A 20,147-nucleotide genomic window follows, 5' to 3' on the forward strand; every position below is an offset into this window, starting at 1 on the left:
TATCAGGTTCTTTGTTTTTGTTTTTGTTTTTTTTCTGAGATGACCTCCTTGCTGCAGAATATCTTCTTTCCACATTATAAGCAGAATCTCTTTGGCAATAATAAATTTTCCATTGAGTTTGGGGGAAAGAGAAAACTCAGTGAGAGAGAGAGATGGCATATGAACTGAGTTTAGGATGACAGTTTGCGTGCTTCCTATTTTTTTCCTAGGGAAAATTTCCTTAGGAAGAAGATATAATATGAAATGGGTTATTGTCCAGGATTTATCTGTTTTCCATACATGCTTGAGAACGAAGTGTGTTTGTTAACCCTGTGCCCTAACCTCCCCCCATGAATACGATAAAGCATATGCAGTGACTTGTAAACATTAATTTATTTCTGTTGCCAAAATCCATGTATATATTTTTAGCTGTAATATTTATCATAACTAGTAATCGAATATTTAAAGAAACAACACTGGGAAACACCTTTGTAAAGTTTACAATGTAAAACATGATGTGACTTGGTTTAATGGGCGGGACTGGTTATCTGTTCCCTGTGTATCTAGGAAAGGGCGCGCATGGACCGACAGAACCCCAGACCTCACCTTGTGCACACAGCAGTCACTTCCTCCCGCAGTAAATTATTTACCACAAAGCTACCGGGTAGTGAAGGACATTGATTCCTATTTTGTCCCCTTCCCCTCCCACTGAGCTTCCTCTGGTATGGATCCTAATGAGCAGTAAAATGGTCCCAGGCCCGAGGTGGGAGGGAACTGGATGGCGACGGGGCTCCGACCCCCACTGGCTAATTAGTGTGGGGCTAATTGACCTTTCATAGGAGTTGCATTCTCAGCCTTCTGCAACCAGAGAACGGGCCTTTTAGTATCTTTATGTGTCATATCTTTGATTATAATGAAAACCAGTCATAAGAAATGTGAAAAAAATAAAGCTTAAATCACAAAATATCCGTCTTTTACAAGTCTAAGAAAAAAAAATGAAAGCTCAAGTTGAAGGAACGTTTTTATTCTCATCCAATTAATATAAATTGGCATTTAGTGCTCACTGAAGACAGTAGAGGGGACTGGAGTTCAAGAGAAACAAACCTGTAGGAATGATTCCTTTCTGGTCATTCTGACTTCCCTCTGAACATCTCTGAGCGCGGGCTGCTTTCCCCGCGTTGTTGCATTGTTAGCTATGACCATGCAGAGCATTTCCGAACCATTACATCTAAAAATATCTTTAAGTGACTTCCTAAGTAATTGCCATTTTGTCTTTCTCTGACATAGGAAATATATTATTAAAAACTTGTACAGAAACGTTTGCTAAAAGTTATTGTCAGAAGAAGCATTCTGAATTTTTGACAGCAAAAGAAAGAAAAGAAAATGTAAGTTGTTTGAAAAAGTGTTTCTTATTTAGATAATTTATGTAAAATTATCTAGGAAAGACCTCCTTAATGTCAAAATTATTTTTAAAATTAAAATCTGATAACATCATTGCCTATTAAATTAGAAAATCTTTTATCTGATAATTTTTGGCTGACCATATTATTGCTTTTCTGAGGGGAAAAATGTGTGTTATTAAAAATTCAAATGAAAATCAGAGATTTTTCAGACCTTAAAATGTAAAGTTAGTACACAATAGGACGTGTGAGAGCCTTCCCATTCAAATAATTTAAGCATTTTGTAGGATGAAATTGAGCTTGGCAGACTGGAGAGAGCTAAAAATGAGTAAGATTGAAGGTATTGGAGATAACCTGACCAATTTAATGAGCACAGGAATTGGTACAGGAAGTGTGCTGATGAGTGTGGACGAGTCAGGATGCTTAGACCAGTAAGGTGGCCGGGAAGTTCTGTCCAACATGTCTGCTTATATCGTGAATTCGGAGAGGTGGAGTGTCTGAAGCAGAGTATTTAAAAGAGCCCTGGGCTTACAGCCGGAAAACATGGGCTGCAGAGCTGGCTCTTTCATTTCCTAATTATGTGTCTTATTTGGGCAAGTTCCTCAAGCCCCCTGGCCCGTCTCCTCACCTCCGGACTGACAGCCACATTGGATGGGAGCTTCGCAGGACGGTTGAGTTACTCCACAAACCCAGGGGAGTGGGTACTGTGAGCAGGTCGCTAGAACAGATACTGCAGCATTGGATTCAGTCTGTTTTCTTGAAGATGGCACCGTTTGGAGTGGAGAGACACACGGAGAAGGTGGGCGCAGTACAGAGTGGCCAGTGCTGTCTTCTCGGGGCCCGGGGACCTGGAGCCGCACTGACCTCTGAGCAGCAAGAACCTCAGCGACCTGCCTTCTGGGGCGTGGCCCTGTGTCAGGCCCCCTTTGCACTCTCGGTACTCAGTGTGCTTTGACCGAGGCTCTGTAACTGGCCCTCGTTCTTGCTTTCATCATCCCTCGGCTAGCTGGTTTGTTTTTAATCAGATCCACGCATGCATTCTTGCTGCTTCCATTGAGCCAGTTCCAGGAGGGCTGTCTTCCATAGCTTTTCCCATTCCGGTATCTGGCTTTCTCCTAATCATTCTTTTGTTGGTGGGCTGTGTCCATGCAGTTTCCAAACCCTGCTCCTCCCCCCCGGCCCTTGTGCCCTCGTCCTCCTCTGTCTGCCTTGTCCGCTCCCCACCTCTGAGCAGCCATGCTGTGGAGCTTGGGACGTCACAGAAAGGTAATGGGGAGTCCTTGGCCTGGGCTCCTACCTTGGCTTCACACTTCGAAGCTGGGTGACACTGAACCTGCCGTGAACCTCTCTGTGGCTCACCTTCATCTTCTGTCAGGTGCAATGGAAGTAAACCGCCAGTAAAGTCAAGAGCTTGATTTGTGCCAGGCAGAGCCACACTCGGGGCTGACAACAGCCTTCTCTCAGAGGACCCTGGCAACGTGGAGACAACTGACTGCATCAAAAACCTTGTAACACAGCCTGGAGGCTAGCTAGAGCTCAAAAATAGTGTGTGCTTATTTCATTTTGTTATTATGGTTGTTATTTCTATAAAAGATGAAAACCCTTTGTTAAAAATGTGACATTATTGCCTTTTTGAATCTCATTATTAATCATTTCAGAAATTGTCTAACTCTTCTTTAAGCGTTTGGAAAACATTCCAATAACTTTGCAATCCCCAGGAATTTTCTTGTTAGAGTAATATTAGTTGTTTTTACAAGGTCTAAAAGGTTAAGAAGAGTTTGAAAAGCATTAGCAGGTTTTTCAAGTTTTAGTTATTTCCAGTGTTTTTTTTTTTTTTTTAAAGATTTTGTTTATTTGAGAGAGAGAGAGCATGAGTGGTGGAGGGGCAGAGGGAGAAGCAGACCCCCCACTGAGCAGGGAGCCCAGGACTACCCCAATTCTGTCCCAGGACCCAGAATTATGACCCAGGCCGGAGGCAGATGCTTAACCAACTGAGCCACCCAGGCACCTCTGTTTTCAGTATTCTAATTGGATTACCAGACTCTCAAATATTTGAATCCTACCTACATGTCAGCAGAGGAACTTCTTTTTGGAAAAGGAAAAATAGTTGGACAAATAACTACTTGTTTTGTCCACACCAGACAGCTTCCATCACTGCCTTACTTGTTGAGTTAATAAGTTAAAACACAGACGTAATGTGTTTCCTCTTTGTGAGGCAATATTCTGTTTATTGAGGAATCAAAGATATATAAGAGATTGTTTTTGCCCTGAGGAAGTTTAAAACCATGTTGGAGAACTCTGCTGTCTTCCCACTGAAAACCTCTACCTCCCAAAACTGAGGCACTTTTTGGTATACTGTGAGAACTAAATATTATTTTGGGCTTTGGAGTGGCTAGACAACTAAACTTTATCCAGTTTATCATCCCTGGAATATGTTATTAATGGGGCTTTGAATTGAACCAGTGTGATGGTGCATTTGCACCGTCTGGCAAAGGGACTGCTGAGATCAACACCGTTTTTTATGAGAAGTCAAAGAATTAAGCAATGATCTCAGAACCATGGATGCAGACTGAGAGAAATATGTTCTATACATATCACTGGAACTACTGAAATCTGCTCGGAGTCTTCAGAGTCCCCTTTCCAGTTCTACCCTGGACATTCAAAAAAATATCTTGATTTGAAAGGAAAATCTCAGTTTTTGGATTTCTTCCATGTTTGTCAAATTTTAGCAGGCTCTGAGAATTTGCTGAGATTCTTCATGTGTCTCATGGCATCTGAGCAGATAGGGATTTTTTTTTTATCATCAATTTCTAGTTCACAGGAAGCTGGAGTGTTGTCAGAGTGATTATCACATCTATAGCGCCTGCTTATTCCACCTTCTGTGTCCATTCTCCAAGTAAGACTGTGTGCGTGGGGTAGCCTCATAGGATTCAGAGGCTTTATTGATGTACAAGATCAGGGGCCAATCCTGTTGAGTTTTCAAAACTCCTGAATGGTGATACTGATACTAACAACTGCGTATTGAGTTATTGCTGTGGATTGGGCTCTGCACTCCTTCTGTTTCCTTAAATCTCCAGAGTAGTCTTCAAAGTTGGTGCTATTATTGCCAACGACAGATGTAGAAACTAGAGCTTAGGGAGGAGAAGTCATTCGCCAAAAATCATACAGCTAATAGATTACATCTATCTGGCTTTAAATTCCATGTTCTTTCTTCCACAGGCTTCTGGTTCCTCATGGAGCACTTTAGGTATTGAGTTTATGACTATTTATATTTCTTCCTTCATTCATTTTTGTTTCTGCCCCAGTCCTTCGACTTTCCCGTTCACGGACATATGTTGTCTATCTACTAGGTTCAAAGCGCTGTGTGAGGCATTCTGGTAAATAAAAATATAAGTATGACCCAGCTGCTGCTCTCAAGAATTTCTAAATTGAATCTGAAGATCAGACACACACACACACACACACACACACAAAGTCCTGCCCACACTCCGACCAACTCCAAGAAGCGCATGGCAGGCAAAGATTGCTGGCATTCAGATGAGAAAGAAAGGCATTACTTTTATCAGGAGCACAAAAGTCCTGAACGTCGAGAGAGGAATTTTATCTGACTGAATTCTTGAACCTCCTTGAAAAGAACACACTATGGATAAAAACCTCAGGGGACATTAGGAGACTCATTCTTGACTGTCTCCCCCTTGTTGCACAGCTCCTGCCCTCGCATGCCTGCTCAAGGGTACTCAGATCTTGGTGTTGGTTTATTTGAAATGACTTAGGCTGAAGGCTCTGTGCGATTCCTAGAGTTCTGGCTGAACACTGAGGCCGTGATAAATAGTGATAGAATGTCTATTAGTCCAATTAGAATGGAAAATAAGTATTGTCAGCTCTTACTGCCTAATGAACAATCACAGAATCTCAGTGCCATATGTCAGTGAGCGTCCCGTCCAGGTCAGCTGGGGGTCTGTGGTGCTGCCCCTCCCCTAGAAGGCTCTGCCCCCGCTGTGGGTGCAGGGGCACCCGGTTCTCCCTGCGGCTGAGTGCGGGACTGCGCCCCGTGCACATGTGGGGCCCAGGCTGAGGAGGCGGAAACTACCCAGGGGTGCTCTCTCGCTGGTGGTCACATTTAAAGGCCGTGATTCAGTCATACTGGCCAAAGCCAATCACGCGATGGAGCCCAAATCAAGGTCAGGAGGAGGAGAGGAAAGGAGATAAAATCATAAGATAGGTGATCTAGAATGGAGAAAAGTCTAAACACACCTGAAGCTGATAGTAAGATGTCAGATTCTCTGTAATAGGTAATAGGGAGATGTTGGAAAAGATTACGTAGCAAACTCCAGAAATATATAAATAATGGATTATAGGGAGAGATGAGTGGTCAGGGAGCAACTGCAAAGCTAGTATAATGATGAAGGCTTAAAATGGGGAGATGGCAATTGAGAAGTAAGGGAGCGGAAGATGTGAAGGCTATTTCTGAGGCAGAATTAAGTTACTCTTAGCATCTCGCTGGGTGTAAGCGTAGGGCAGAGGAACCCAAGGCGGTGATACCGAAGCCTTCAGAAGACATAGGAGGGTAATCAGAGTTGTCGGTGGGCGGGGAGGGCTTGACCCGGGATACCGTGTGGGAGGGCAGTGATTTGACCGAAGCGGGGAATGCAGGTGGGGGCAGGCTAAGGGACAGAGATTGACGACCCAGGGACCACAGAGCTGGGAGGACAGGTGGCAGGGACAGCAGGCATGTCCATGTGACAGAGGTCTGGGGCATGGGGTGTGGAAGAGGCAGAAATGGGATTGAGGCCCAGAGGGCGTCCTGTGACCTTCTGAGTCCACAGTGGTGTGTCCGCAGGAAATCCCGATGCATAATGGGCACCACTCTTCAATATTTGCTGGTGACAGCTATGGAGCACTGGAGGGAGGATGGGGACCAGTTGGGACCGTCGTTAGCATCGTTGTGCGTGCATGGTGTTGTTTGAACATTGCTATGATGAAAGCACGACTACAGGTAGTTTGCAGATAATGAAATTTTGGGGGTTTAGTGAGATGATGAGATCCTGGCTCTGAGGGAGGAGGGCCAAAGACAGATGAGTGATTTTCTATCCGGTAGATATTCTGATACTGGGCTTGGATCTCTGGTAGTCTAGTTATAGTCCTAGCAAATTATCTACTTCAAACTTTAATTCTAGTCAATTCTACAGTCTTCTGTTTATACACATCAGTATATTGGTGCAGATGATTTTTGCAAATATTCACTGATTTTGATTGTGATATTGGATGGGATGGCCTGGGGATGCTCCTTGCTTGCTTCCCCATTGCTGTGGGGATGTGTTTGCTGGTGACATAGGGGGTGCGTGTGGAGTCTACCATAAACACAATTATTTTAAATTGTAGAGAAAAATGCTCTGTAATTGGCAATAACCAACTCTCTGTGCTTTTTAAAAAGGAGATGGATGCTGGTATTTATATTTGATAATTGGGAGGACACATCACTTCCGAAGTAAATCAATTTTAAAAAAATATTGCTTTTCACTGTGCTTATGTATGCAGTGTGGTACATTTCTGCCCTACTCGATCTCCTGTTGCCTTGACTATTACTCTAGTTTTCTGTTGCTGTGGTCCATTTGCGCCCACATTTCGATTTGTGGCCCCAGCACCGTGTTGCCTTTGTAGCCCGCACACGTACCGACAGCAACAGGTGTCCAACTCCATCAGTCACAGGTGGCTCTTTTCTCAAGTTCCATGACTATGTGCAACCTTGGACCCAAACAGATTTTAGGCTCTTCTGCATACTCTGGGATTGAGGACAAGTTAGACCTTACTGGGCCTCTTAACGCTTGCTCTTTCTCGTCTGTTTCTGCCTTGCACCCACCTAGAGCTGTGACCTGGATCAGCAGAGCATCGTTCATGTCGTGCTGAGACCCTGGCGCAAAGGCCAAGAAAGGGAGGCCACTGGACAGGACGGCCCAGGAACTGCCGTGGAGGGCTCGGAGAAAGAGCCTGAGAGCTTGACGCGCGTGGACCTCAGCAGCTCCATCCTCCCGGCCCGCTCGGTGGGTCTGGCTGTGATCCTGAACAGCGACTATGCGGGGACCCTGCCAACTGGAAGGCCAGGTAATTGTGCAGACTTTGTCTACTCCAGTAGAGCGCTTTGTGCAGCAGGCCTCCGCAGGGAAGGCTCTCAGTGTGTACATATTCAGTTCATGGTAGGTTCTAGATGCCTAGAAGGAGGCATCATTAGGACGGCCCTTGGCTATAAAATTTGAGGTGAAGGCATTTAATAAGTACAGTGGAACAGGGCTTTCAGATTAAGAATGAAGGGAAGGGATGGAGTAGATGTCAGGACATGGTAATAGTGTTTTGTTTTATTTATTTTGAGGAAGTAGGGGTGCTGGGGATGTGAGGCTTTGCGCTAGGGTCAAAATATATGATTAAGGTACATATATGTCCCTCTCAGCTTTTGCCTTTCTTTTCTGTTTCTTATTTTCTTAGAACACATTTTGGTTTATTATGTTTCTGATGATGTGGGGAAATTTTAAAAAGCAGAAAGAGAACTTTAGAGGCAATTTTAGTCACTTGCAGGTGCTAAGGCAACATACTGCAATGTCAATAACACGCTTGCGTGAAAGGTTCTTCCTTCTCTCCACCTTACAACGCATTTCAAAACTGCTTTTATTTAGCAAGGATGGCAATTCCTTTGCTATTTTGCCAATATTAATGTGTCTTCCTTAGTCTTTTATTTTCCAATTGAAATAGTCAAAGGTATAACAGGATTATTTTTGACTGTGTGTGATGGGAAACACAAAATAATAGCAATGACTTTATAAAGTATAAGTGAATTTCTCTTCTACATACTATAAATGAGAATATAGGCAGTTCTAGGTTGTTGTGGCTTTCACAGTGTCCGAGAGTTTGGGAACCAGCAAGATGGAGGCCTAAAATAATATGAAATATCCCTTGCTAATTTCACTAAGTAAAATTTAATAAAGTTTAAAAAATCATAGATGAGATTACAAAAAGAAACAATTTCCAAGGACAAGTGGACAAGTAGAAACAACACAGTTGTTTTTAAATAGAGGAATGGACAAACTTGGAACTTAAGTGCATGAGCTGATATCTTGGTGGTCTTGAGGAGGTTGTGGAGGGGAGGAAGTCTGTCCTTTACACGCACTGAGCACTTAGGAAATTGGAAAAAAAACATATGTGAGAAATTGGAAAAAAATGCAATACATGGGGGAAAATGAGATCCATCTAAACCTCTGCAGTACATATGTGATCCAGAATGGGAAGTTAATATAAATATTGGACTCAGATTTATAGTGCCTCTGATGTTTCAAGCAGAGCATATATAAAAGCATTCCTAGAGAACATTCAGGTAGCATGGAATCCACACCTCCAGAGGGAACCACGCCCTATTCGAGGGGCACTCATCATCAAACATTACAATTCAAACAAGGGGATATTCTGTCATGAGTAGAAGTTAAGCGTATACCATATACTGGAAGATTGGGTTCCCCTGAAACTTGAGAAAATAAAATAACAATTTGAAGCAGAACACAAAACAAATACATTTTATGTTAATTAAAGCATAAAAGAAAGAATTGAAACCTAAAACAGAAAACAAGTATATTAGAAGAAGAGCTATTAAATAGAATATAATTTTAGCTATTGGAATAAAAAAAGGCCTCAGTGGATGGGTTAAAACAGCAAGCTTGGCAGTGCCAAAGATAACATTTGTGAACTGGAAGATAGATATGGGAAATTGTCCATAATGTGGTACAGGTTAAAATGCAAACCAATGGTTTTAAGAGACTAGGAGTTTGGCCACTCTGCAAAAGAGCATGGAGGTTCCTCAAAAGTTGAAAATAGAGCTACCCCACGACCCAGCAGTTGCACTACTGGTTATTTACCCCAAAGATACAAATGTAGTGATCTAAAGGGGCACGTGCACCCCAATGTTTATAGCAGCAATGTCCACAATAGCCAAACTACGGAAAGAGCCTTGATGTCCAACAACAGATGAATGGATAAAGAATATGTGGTATATATAATACAATGGAATATTATGCAGCCATCAAAAAAATGAAATCTTGCCATTTGCAATGATGTGGATGGAACTAGAGGGTATTATGCTAAGTGAAATAAGTCAATCAGAGAAAGACAAGTATCATTTGATCTCACTGAAATGAGGAATTTGAGAAACAAGACAGAGGATCATAGGGGAAGGGAGGGAAAAATGAAACAAGACAAAACCAGAGAGGGAGACAAACCCTAAGAGACTCTTAATCTCAGGAAACAAACTGAGGGTTGCTGGAGTGGAGGGGGCTGGGAGGTATAGGGTGACTGGGTGATGGACACTGGGGAGTACATACATACATAGTACATGCTATGGTGAGCGCTGTGAATTGTGTAAGACTGATGTATCACAGACCTGTACCCCTGAAACAAGTAATACATTATATGTTAATAAAAAATTTAAAGAAAAAAAGAGACTAGGAGTTTGGAAGAGATGGCCAAACATATTTCTGATAGGAGTTTCATTACAGGAGAATACAGAATAGAAGAGAGACCGTTTTCTAAGAGAATACTGAGAATTTTCCAGGATGGATAAATCTTCTAATTCAAGAGTACATGATCCCAACTATGATAAAACAAAACAAAACAAAACAACACAACACACAATTGGTCTTAATCAAGACAAGTAAAGATAAATTCACTTTATAAATAAAGTAAAAGACCAAATCAAATGAAGAAAAGAGATTACTTATAATGGAACAGTAATTTGAATGGATCATGGGAGGCAGGAATAATAGAAGAAAAACAGTATTGGAGTAATGTCAAATGACTGAGGGATACACCTATCAACTTAGAGTTCTAAACCCAACATACCTAACAAAAATATTGCTCAAAAGTGAGAGGGAAATAAACACACTTTCAGACACATACTGGGAGTATTTGTGCTCAGTCTGAAAGAACTCATGAAGTTCTCACAACAGGGAGGAGTGGGTTTGATCCCAGGGTGACGAAATGGAATGTGAGAGATGATGCTCAGAAGATACAAGTGTAAATATGGATCAGTCTAAATGAACATTGGTGTAAAAAATAATATTGATTTGTTTGATGGGTACAGAAATAGGAGGGACTAAAGTAGTAGATAAAATGACATTTAGGAGAAAACAATGATCAGTTAACTTGGAAATATGTTCAGGTGTCATTATTGATTACAAAAAAATTAGTGTTATAACAGTCTTGTATCACTGCATTCTACCTGATGGGCCAGTATTTAAAAGTCTAACAATATCCAGCATTGGTTAGGATCTAACAGGCAAAAAGTGTGGGCAAAAAGTGTGTTCATACATGATGGTGAGAATGTCAGTTGATTCAGCCACCAGAGAGAACTTCATAATAATTAATTCACAGCTTCGTCATACTTAATGAAATTCCTGATATGCATATTCTGGAACTCAGACTACATGAGGAGACATCTAAATAGATGACCATAATAAGACCATTGGAGTTTGTGAAAAGATAGAAATGACATAGGTGTCTTTAAATAGTAGAATGGATAAATAATCAGTGTTTTATTCTTATAATGGGTTGTAAATTGCAGAGGAATGTTCAGTAAGATACAGTTTATGCAAAATTTCAAAACATAAAGTTCAAAACAACTTTATTTATTGTTTATGGTACAATAATCATGTAATATATTTTGTCTAAACAGGATATATTTGAGAGTTAAAATTTACAATAAATATAATTAAGTTTTATATACCATTGAAATATTTACTTATGGATCAACAAATTGGATTCATTATTTTAGTAATGACATAAACTCATTCTTCAAAAGGATTTAAATTTTTTTTCAAAAGTTAAAAAAATGCATGTTCTTTCGAGCAAAATCAAGCCTTTATGTTTATCATCTGAACATTTATAATATTAGCAGAATTTTATCCTTTGTACTTATTCACACATTTTAATCAGTTTCTTGATGTATCTGACTCTGCTATCTTTGTCAGTGGTATTTACCTGAAGATTAAAAACAAATCTTATTGTTTTATTTTATTGTAAAATAGCCTTTAGTCATCTTTAGCTTTATTTTATGATGAATAATTTTGGAATTATTGTCACCTTCAATTGATTGTCTCTCTAGACCATAATACTTTAGTTAAGAAAATACTATTTCGCTGTAGGAATTGAGAGAGATAACTAGTAGGCTCTCAGAAAATTCTGCTAAATGTTTAATATGTACTTCGTATTTTTAATTGAAATGTTTCATTCTTTCAATCCAAACAAGAGATTAAATAAACTCTTACAAATGTACACAATGTGGTAAATGACACCACCACCATAGCTGGTGCCTTCAGATGACTATATGCCCCATGATGAGACTTTAGTTCTTGCATAGATCTCAGTTACATCAGACCTCTCTCTGATCATCCTGTTCTCATTAACCCACTGACTGTTCGCTGTGTGTATTTTGCAGGGCTGGGGAATGGCCATGGTACCACTTGAGCGTGCACCAGGTAGCTGGCAGGGGTGGCATCCTTATGTTCTTCTGCCATCCCCCACCCCCAGACTAGGAATGAGCCCTCCTGGAACCCTGCTTGCTGTGTGAGAGGATGTGCTAATTATGTAGAATCTGGAAAGGGTAGGCAAAGGAGAGATGGGTTATCCCAGGTCAACTTTAAGACTTAACTCTATGTCAATATAGATTTATTATTGAACTACAAAGAGTCATCCCTTCATCTTCAGATCTGGGAAGAATCATCTCCTTTTTAATCATCTCCTTAAACCTTCTACTATTTTCAATTATGTATTTCAGTTCCTCTGCATATACTTCTCATTGAGGACAGGATATCTGTCCAGTTTATTACAGTTTCCCCCCAAATGTCCTAGAAGAGTGATGATAAATGTTTACTAAATTACTTAAAATTGTAAATCTAGTAAGCCATTCATCTTAATTTCTGTGTATTTAACTTTTAGAACTCTTTAAAATTATTTGACCTCACCTCTTAAAATATCTTGACAATTTCAGTGTTCGAATGAATGCAGTACCTTGATTGGGATTCATTGGAATGACTGTGGGCAGTGCGCCTGTATGATTATTTTTCTTTACTAAAAATGACAGTTTAGAGTTTCTAGAACAGTGATTCACTCCAGTGTGCAGAAGAACCATCTGTGGATGCTCATTCCATGCTTATTAATTCAGTTGGGTGGGGGTAGAGGCCCAGAAATCCTGGTGCTGACTGCACTCTGAGAAACTATGCCCTGTATCAGGGATTTGCCAACCTTACGACTGTGGGTCCTGCCTAGTGTCCTCAACTCTGTGGGAGGAAGGAGGCAGGTCCGGGCAGAAGAGGTGGACAAACGAAGTCAACCCATGGCAGCCAGAGCAGTCTCATATTTACTAGTTTTTCATATGACTCATCTACAACATGTTTCATTTTGGAAAAGAAAATCCCTGGTTACAAAGTGTTTGAAAAGCTGTGCCTCAAAGAAAGAAATTGAAAAGAATTAAACCTAGTTTCTTCACGTTTCTAGGGTGTTCACATTAGACAAGGAAGAATTTAGTGCTGAACCCAGGATGGCTCTAAAGAGCGAGTAGGTAGGCTGTAGCCACACAAGCAGCTGAAACAAATCAGAACTTCTGAAACCCTGGAAGGTGTTTTTTTGGCTATTTATAGATGGCAAAAGATAACTGATTAACATGAGAGACAGTGTCATGATCTACATTAATAACCAATTATATGATTTTTACTTGGAGTCTAGGACATGTTATATATACTTATATATTTATAAGAGGAGGTCAAAGAACTCAAATGATTCATTTAAGTATCCCTTAGAGCAGTGATTCTCAAGCTGCAGGGCGCATCAGTGTCATGTGAGGGCTGGGCCCAGCCCAGTCAGCTTGGGGTAAAGGCTCAGAATCCACACTTCTTTGCACTCCCAGGTCATGCTGAAAGTGTAATTCCAGCAGCCATGCTTTGAGTAGCACTATCCTAAATAATAAGAAATTGTATTATTTAAAATACTGTGAATGTATAAAATACATTATTTTATAAACATTTGAATAAAAACATTGAGTAAGCTACTTCTGAGCTTCAAGGAACCCATGCATGAACTAAGTTACTATGTTATGTCTTCATTTCCTTAATGAGGTACCATTCATCAACTCCTGACAATCAGATTATATGAATTTATTGGGCCTAGAAAAAAGAATATTCTCTAATATTTGTCATAGTTAATTAACTACATAAACAAAAAGTCAGTGAATCCCCACTCTGTGCCAGGCATAATTCTGGCTGGTGGGATTTAGCAGAAAACAAAACCAGAAAAAATGCCTACCTGAATGGATTTCATTCTACTTGGGGAGCATCTAATAAGCAAAGAAACATACGACTAGTAAGTTTATGTCCTCTGGTGAAAAATTAAGCAGAAAAAAGGGATAGAGAGTGTTGGAAGGGGTTCTCTTTTGTTTTAAGGTGCTAGGAAGGCCTTTTTGATGAAATGACATTTCAGGAGAGCATCCATTGAGAGATTTCATGCAGAGGGAGAGCCAGGTATGGATCCAAGGCAGGACATGCTTGGAATGCAAGGAGGCCATCATGGCTGGTCAGGGAGAGGGTGTGAAACAGTAGGACGAAGGGAAGTCTTGAGCGATCCGGATGGGAGCACTGGGTGTTATATGCAACTGATGAATCACTGAACAATACATCTGAAACAAATGGTATACTGTATGTTGGCTAATTGAATTTTAATAAATTTAAAAAAAAGATGGGGGTAAGTTGCATAGGGTGTTGTAGACCTTAAGTGTTACGCTGGTGAGAAGGGACTCACTGGAAGAGTTTTGAGCAATGAAGTAGAGTGATCTGACAGGGAATTGGCTAAGTCAGCTGCTTTTGAATCATAGAAATACTCAAATGCCTATAACATCAGGAACTAGTGGTAATAATAATGGTCAACATCTGTGGCGAGTGCTTGCTGTGAACCTGGCACTACACTAAGAACTGCTTCCATGAATGGCTTGTTTAGTTCTTTAGAAACCCCATCAAGTAGACAACGTTATTATCCTCATTAGAGATAGGAAATAGCATCAGACTATTTGAGGAACTGATCCAGATAAGGCAAGATTTTATCAAGGACTGTCAAACTCCAAAGCTTGTGTTTGAAGTATCCACTAGCCTGTAGTCCTCAGAATATAGGTATCAGGATGAAAGAATGAGTCTACATTTCCTCTAAGTATTTTGGTTATAAATAGTAGACACGGTCTGATAATAGGTCGTTTTGAAGAATCGTGTTGTTAATTTTAGTCAAGCAGTCAAATTTTAAAAATCAATTTTTATATCACATGGTGTACTATTTTTTTCTTTTTAAAAATAAACTTTTGTTAATTTTATCTAGTCTTTCGAGTCTTTTCCCTCAGCTTACTAAGAAAGCATTTTATTAGTAATGAAGAATGTTTGACTATAAAATAAGCATATATATTCTTAGTAAATGTAGGAGACTACTTGATGAAACGTTACATGCTGGAATGAATTATTGAAAAGTAACTCAATGACAGTTTATAGAAAAAAATTAAAGATAGACAAGTATGAAAAAAAAAGACAAAAATCCATGGCCTCCACCACTCCTTTCCAACATCGTACTGGAAGTTCTATCCAATGCAATAAGACAAGAAAAGGAAATAAAGGGTATACCAATTGGGAAGAAGACATAAAACTGTCTTTGTTTACAGATGACATGATTGTCTATGTTGAAAATTTTTAAGAATCAAAAAACAAACAAGCAGCTCCTGGAACTAATATTAAGGTTGCAGGATACAAAATTAATATACAGAAGTTAATTGGGGTGCCTGGGTAGCTCAGTTGGTTAAGCATCTGACTCTTGGTTTCTGCTCGGGTCATGATCTCAGGGTCCTGGGTTTGTATCAGGCTCTGTGCTCAGCAGGGAGTCTCCTTGAGGATTCTCTCCCTCTCTCTCTGCCCTTCCTCCTGCTCATGTGCTCTCTCTCTCTAAAATAAAATATATTTTTATTTATAAAAATAAATAATACATATTATATATTAAAATATAAATAAAATAAACATATATTTATAAAAATAAATATTTTTATTATATATATTGCTTTCTTATAAACTAGCAATGAACAAGTAGAATTTGAAATTAAAAACACAATAACATTTACATTAGCACACCTCAAAATGAAATACTTAGATGTAAACCTAAGAAAATATGTACAGGATCTATAATGAGAAAAATCATACAACTCTTTTGAAAGAAATCAAGAATTGAAAAATGGAGGGGCATTTCATGGTCATGGAGAAGACAATATTGTCAAGATGTCAGCTTCCCAACTTGATCTGCACAATTCCAATGAAAATCCCAGGAGGTTATTTTGTGGATATTGATAAATTGATTCTAAAGTTTATATGGAGAGGCCAGAATAGCCAACACAATACTGAAGAAGAACAAAGTCAGAGGATAATGCTACCTAATGTTATGACATACTATAAAGCTATAATAATCAAGATAGTATAGTGTGGGTGGGAGAATAGACAAATAGATCAATGGAAAAAAATAGAGATCCTGGACGTAGACCCACATAAAAATGGTCAGCAGATCTTTGAAAAATGAGAAAAGGCAATATGGTGGAAAACAGATAGTCCTTTAAATAACTATGGTGCTAGAATAAGTGCAAATCCATATAAAAAAAAAATCTAGGCACAGATCTTACACTTTTCACAAAAATTAACTGAAAATGGATCATAGACCTAAGTATAAAACACAAAAGTATAAAACTCCTAGAATATAGCATGGGAGAAAACCTAGGTGACCTTGAGTATAGTGATGACTGTTTAGTTACAGCACCAAAGGCATGATCTTTGAAATAAATAAATGATAAGTTGAACTTCATTAAAATGGACAATTTCCCCTCTGTGAAAGTGTCAAGAGAATAAGAAGGAAAGCCACAGACAGAGAAAATGTTTGCCAAAGTCACGTTTAATAAGGGACTATTCTCCAAAATATACAAAAAATTCTTAAAACCGAACAATAAGATGAACAAACCAATTAAAAATTAGGCAAAAGACATGAACAGACACCTCACCAAAGAATTTACACAGATGGCAAATAAGCATATGAAAAGATGTTCAATATTATATGCCATTAGGAAATTGCGAATTGAAACAGTGAGATACCATTACACACTTATTAGAATAGCCCAAATCCAAAACTCTGATAACACCAGATTTTAACAAGGATGTGGAGCAGTTACCAACTGTCATTCATTGCTGGTGGAAATGAAATGGTACAGCTACTTTTGAAGGCAGTTTCTTACAAAATTAGACATACTCTTACCATACAACACCGCAAGTATACTCCTTGCTATTTACTCAGTTGAGTCAAAAATGTATGTCTACTCAATGAACCACACACAGATGTTATAGCAGCTTTATTTATAATCGCTAAACCATGGAAGCAACTACGGTCCTTCCCTAAGTGAATAGATAAATTGTGGTCCATCCAGACAATAAACTACTGTTCAGTGCTAAAAAGAAATGAGCTATCTAGCCATGAAAAGACATGGGTGAAATTCAAGTGCATAATCCTAAGTGAAGGAAGGGAATCTGAGAATCCTACCTGCTATATGATTCCAATTATATGACATTCTGGAAAAAAGGAAACTATGGGTACAGTGAAAAAATCAGTGCTTGCCAGGGGTTGGGGAGAGGGAAAGATGGATAGTCAGAACACAGGATTTTTTTAAGGACAGAGAAGCTATGCTGTTAATACTGTCATGGAGGATGCATGTCCTTATACATTTACCAAAACCCATAGAATATACAACACCAAGAGTGAACCCTAATGTGAACCATGGACTTCGAATGATAACAGTGTGTCAGTGTAGGATCACTATTTTACAACAAGCGCACTACTCTGGTGTGGAGTGTTGGTAATGGAGCAATCTGTGTGTGTGCTGGGGAAGGGGGTCTGTGGGAACTAAACCTAAAAGTGCTATCAGAAATTAAATCTATTAAAAAATAAACGAAATTGCTGTTAAGGCTTGAGCTCTGGATACATCCTGTAGATATATCATGGTTATTAGAGAAGATGTTCTTGTCAGCATTTTTTGCCAGTGGTTCAAAGTAGTATAAGACAAAAATTATTTACAGGATTAGAAATTAGTTAACACCTGCCAAATACAAATCAGTCATGGAGGCCTACTAATGAAATAAAGTGATAAACTTCAGACTTAATTCTCAGTTTATCCAAAATTAAATCTCAAGTACTTGAAAATGTGTATTAGACATGCTAATGACTTGGAAGCCAGGGGGCGTGAATTTCGTGGTGTATTGGACAGCTTTAGGAGTGTCCCTTGTGTAAGCCTTCCCTGAAACAACAAAATTTTGGCAGTCGTACTAGATCAACTTAAAGTTGCTATCACAGGAAATTATTAAAAATACAGTGATTTTGCCAAGACCTTATATTTTTTCTCCAGCATAGTACATTTTTGCTATAATATGCTCTTTCAATATTCTAAGTAAAAACATACCAAATGATATTACACAGTAGTTGGAATTTTGCAAGTGTGACATATTTTGGGTTGGTTTTTGAGGTGGGGGGAAATAGTCCTGTATTCTTTTCTTAGAAGTCTGAACGCTATTTCGAAAGCAGGATGAGTTACTCCTTCCTGTTGATTGTGCGCTCCATATACTGCAGGGTGATTATTTGTCCTGTTTTTGCTTCACTTTCACTTTCAAGGCATGCTCATCCAATGCAAGGAAGTCTCAATAGTTTGTACTTCCATTGCCTGGAACATGGGTGGCAGTAGATATATTGTCATACGGCCAGGAAGTTTTACTCAACATACAAAATATAGCCCTTACAGCTCTTTAACTGGTTTATCACACATGGTAGGTAAAATGGTGAATGATTGCATGTGGAGAGCAGGGCGCAATGTGCCGTGGGACGCACAGAGTACAAGCAACAGTTCTAACCCCGAGGAAGCCACAACTGAAAGGGGTGGTTAGAGGTGACTAAGCAGTCCACACAGAGTAGTATAAGCCATCAAATAATTAGTTCCTACACTTCTCATCAGTTTCCCTTATGAGTACTTCTTTTTTATTGTTATCATTGTGGTAAAAAACATACAGCAGGAGCAGTCTTAATCACTTCTAAGTGTACAGTTCAGTAGAGTTAAGTATATTCACATTGCCGTGCAACCAATCTCCAGAACTTTTCCAAATTGCAAAACCGAAACTCTGCATGCCCTCGAAACCACTCTCCATTCCCTCCTCTCCCAGCCCCTGGCAACGAGCCTTCTACTTTCTCTTTCTTGTGCATTTGACTACTCCAGATACCTCGGATGAGTGAAACCATACTGTATTTATCTTTTTGTGACTGGCTTATATCTTCAGGGTCCGTCCATGTTGTAGCATGGGCTGGAACCTCAGAGAATTTCTTACGTATAATAAACTGGCAACAGGTGATACAAAGGTTAATAAGAAGACCCAGACTTTCAAGTAGCTCACAGTTAGAAGATGTACAGATACAATTGGGATAGAGTGAGTTGGGAAAAGCTGGCAAAGCAGTACAGGGCTTTGGAGGATGGGGAGGCTAACATAGGCATCCTCGGTGGGCTTTGAGAGGCACAAAGGACTTGTGTGGGGCTGGCAGGGGCTGGGGTTTGGAGGAAGTGGTGAGGGGTTGGTCCCACTCAGAGGTGCATGAATTTGAAGGTGATGATCATGGCTGGATCCTACGACAGGTTCAGAGGATTGATGACATCAGAAAGGTGGTTGGGGGGAGAGGGGTCCTGTGGTAGAGCTCTGAACACCAAAACGTTCAGGGACCAAAATGGCCACGATAACTTTTTGTCACATCTCTCCTGTCTTGTGGTGTTTAAGAAAGTGTTCCCACATCTTGCATTTTCTTCCTTAAATACTTGGCAAAGGAGAAGAGTGATGCAGGCAGGTAGACCTAGAATGATGCCAGTGTGTCCTTCTCTATGTGACAGAGAACACAGGGAGGAAAGCCCAGAAGCCGTGTGAGTGAGCAGAGCAGTTCCCTTCATCCATGACTTGCTGGCTGAGTGGAGAGCAGGCTCCCTGCTGGAAATGGGAAGACAAACCAAGGCTAGCCTTTCCACCCCATGCTTTTGGTCCAGCCTCTTGTGGCACACAGGACTCTGTGAGAAATGTTTTGTGGTTTGTGATTGTCTGTCGTCAAACATAAGCAGTTAAAAATGAACTGTAGGGGTGGTACGGTGCACAATGTCAGTGGGACTTGCTGGGGGCCTCAGATGTTTTCATTCTTCTGAAGTCACCTTTGCAGAGTATTATTGGGATTAAAGGGAGAAGGGAGAAGCAGCACCCTGGACCACACGAGGCTTATGTGAATGCGTGCTCTAAAGGCCCCACTGTGGGTAGCACATGGGCATCCGTCTCCTGGGGGCCTACTGCACACAAAGGAAAGCATTTCCATTTTTTACTATTTGAGCTCTGAGGTCTTTCGGAGGACACTGGATATGTGCCAAGATGGGAAGATTTGCACTTGACAGAAGAGTGGGAGCCGAGGCAGGATATTTATAGCTGGTGAGGTCCGTCTTGGGAATCGCTGGAGCATTCTAATTAATGCAGACTGTGCCAGAAATGCTGGCAAGCTGCTGGATTCCATTTTCTTGATTTGTTAGAAGGAAGATAAAGAGAAATTACAAATTAAGTGGTAGAAATTGTCTGCCTATAATAAACTCTTTTAAAACTTTCTAAATTTGTTCTGAAT

The 20,147-nt window shown here is 40.0% G+C and overlaps 1 protein-coding gene across 1 annotated transcript in view; it reads left to right on the forward strand.

Annotated features, from left to right (window-relative positions):
* The window catches only part of PRKN (parkin RBR E3 ubiquitin protein ligase), a 1,301,937-nt gene that overhangs the window by 424,244 nt on the left and 857,546 nt on the right, over window positions 1-20,147 (forward strand). Inside the window, exon 3 of the mRNA XM_028103346.2 lies at window positions 7,244-7,481. Coding sequence (XP_027959147.1) covers window positions 7,244-7,481 — 238 coding nt within the window. The remainder of the gene's footprint in view (window positions 1-7,243; window positions 7,482-20,147) is intronic.

Source organism: Eumetopias jubatus, unplaced genomic scaffold (genome assembly GCF_037043125.1).
Source record: "Eumetopias jubatus isolate StellerSeaLion01/CBP00866 unplaced genomic scaffold, mEumJub1_p1.0 scaffold_6, whole genome shotgun sequence".
NCBI lineage: Eukaryota > Metazoa > Chordata > Mammalia > Carnivora > Otariidae > Eumetopias > Eumetopias jubatus.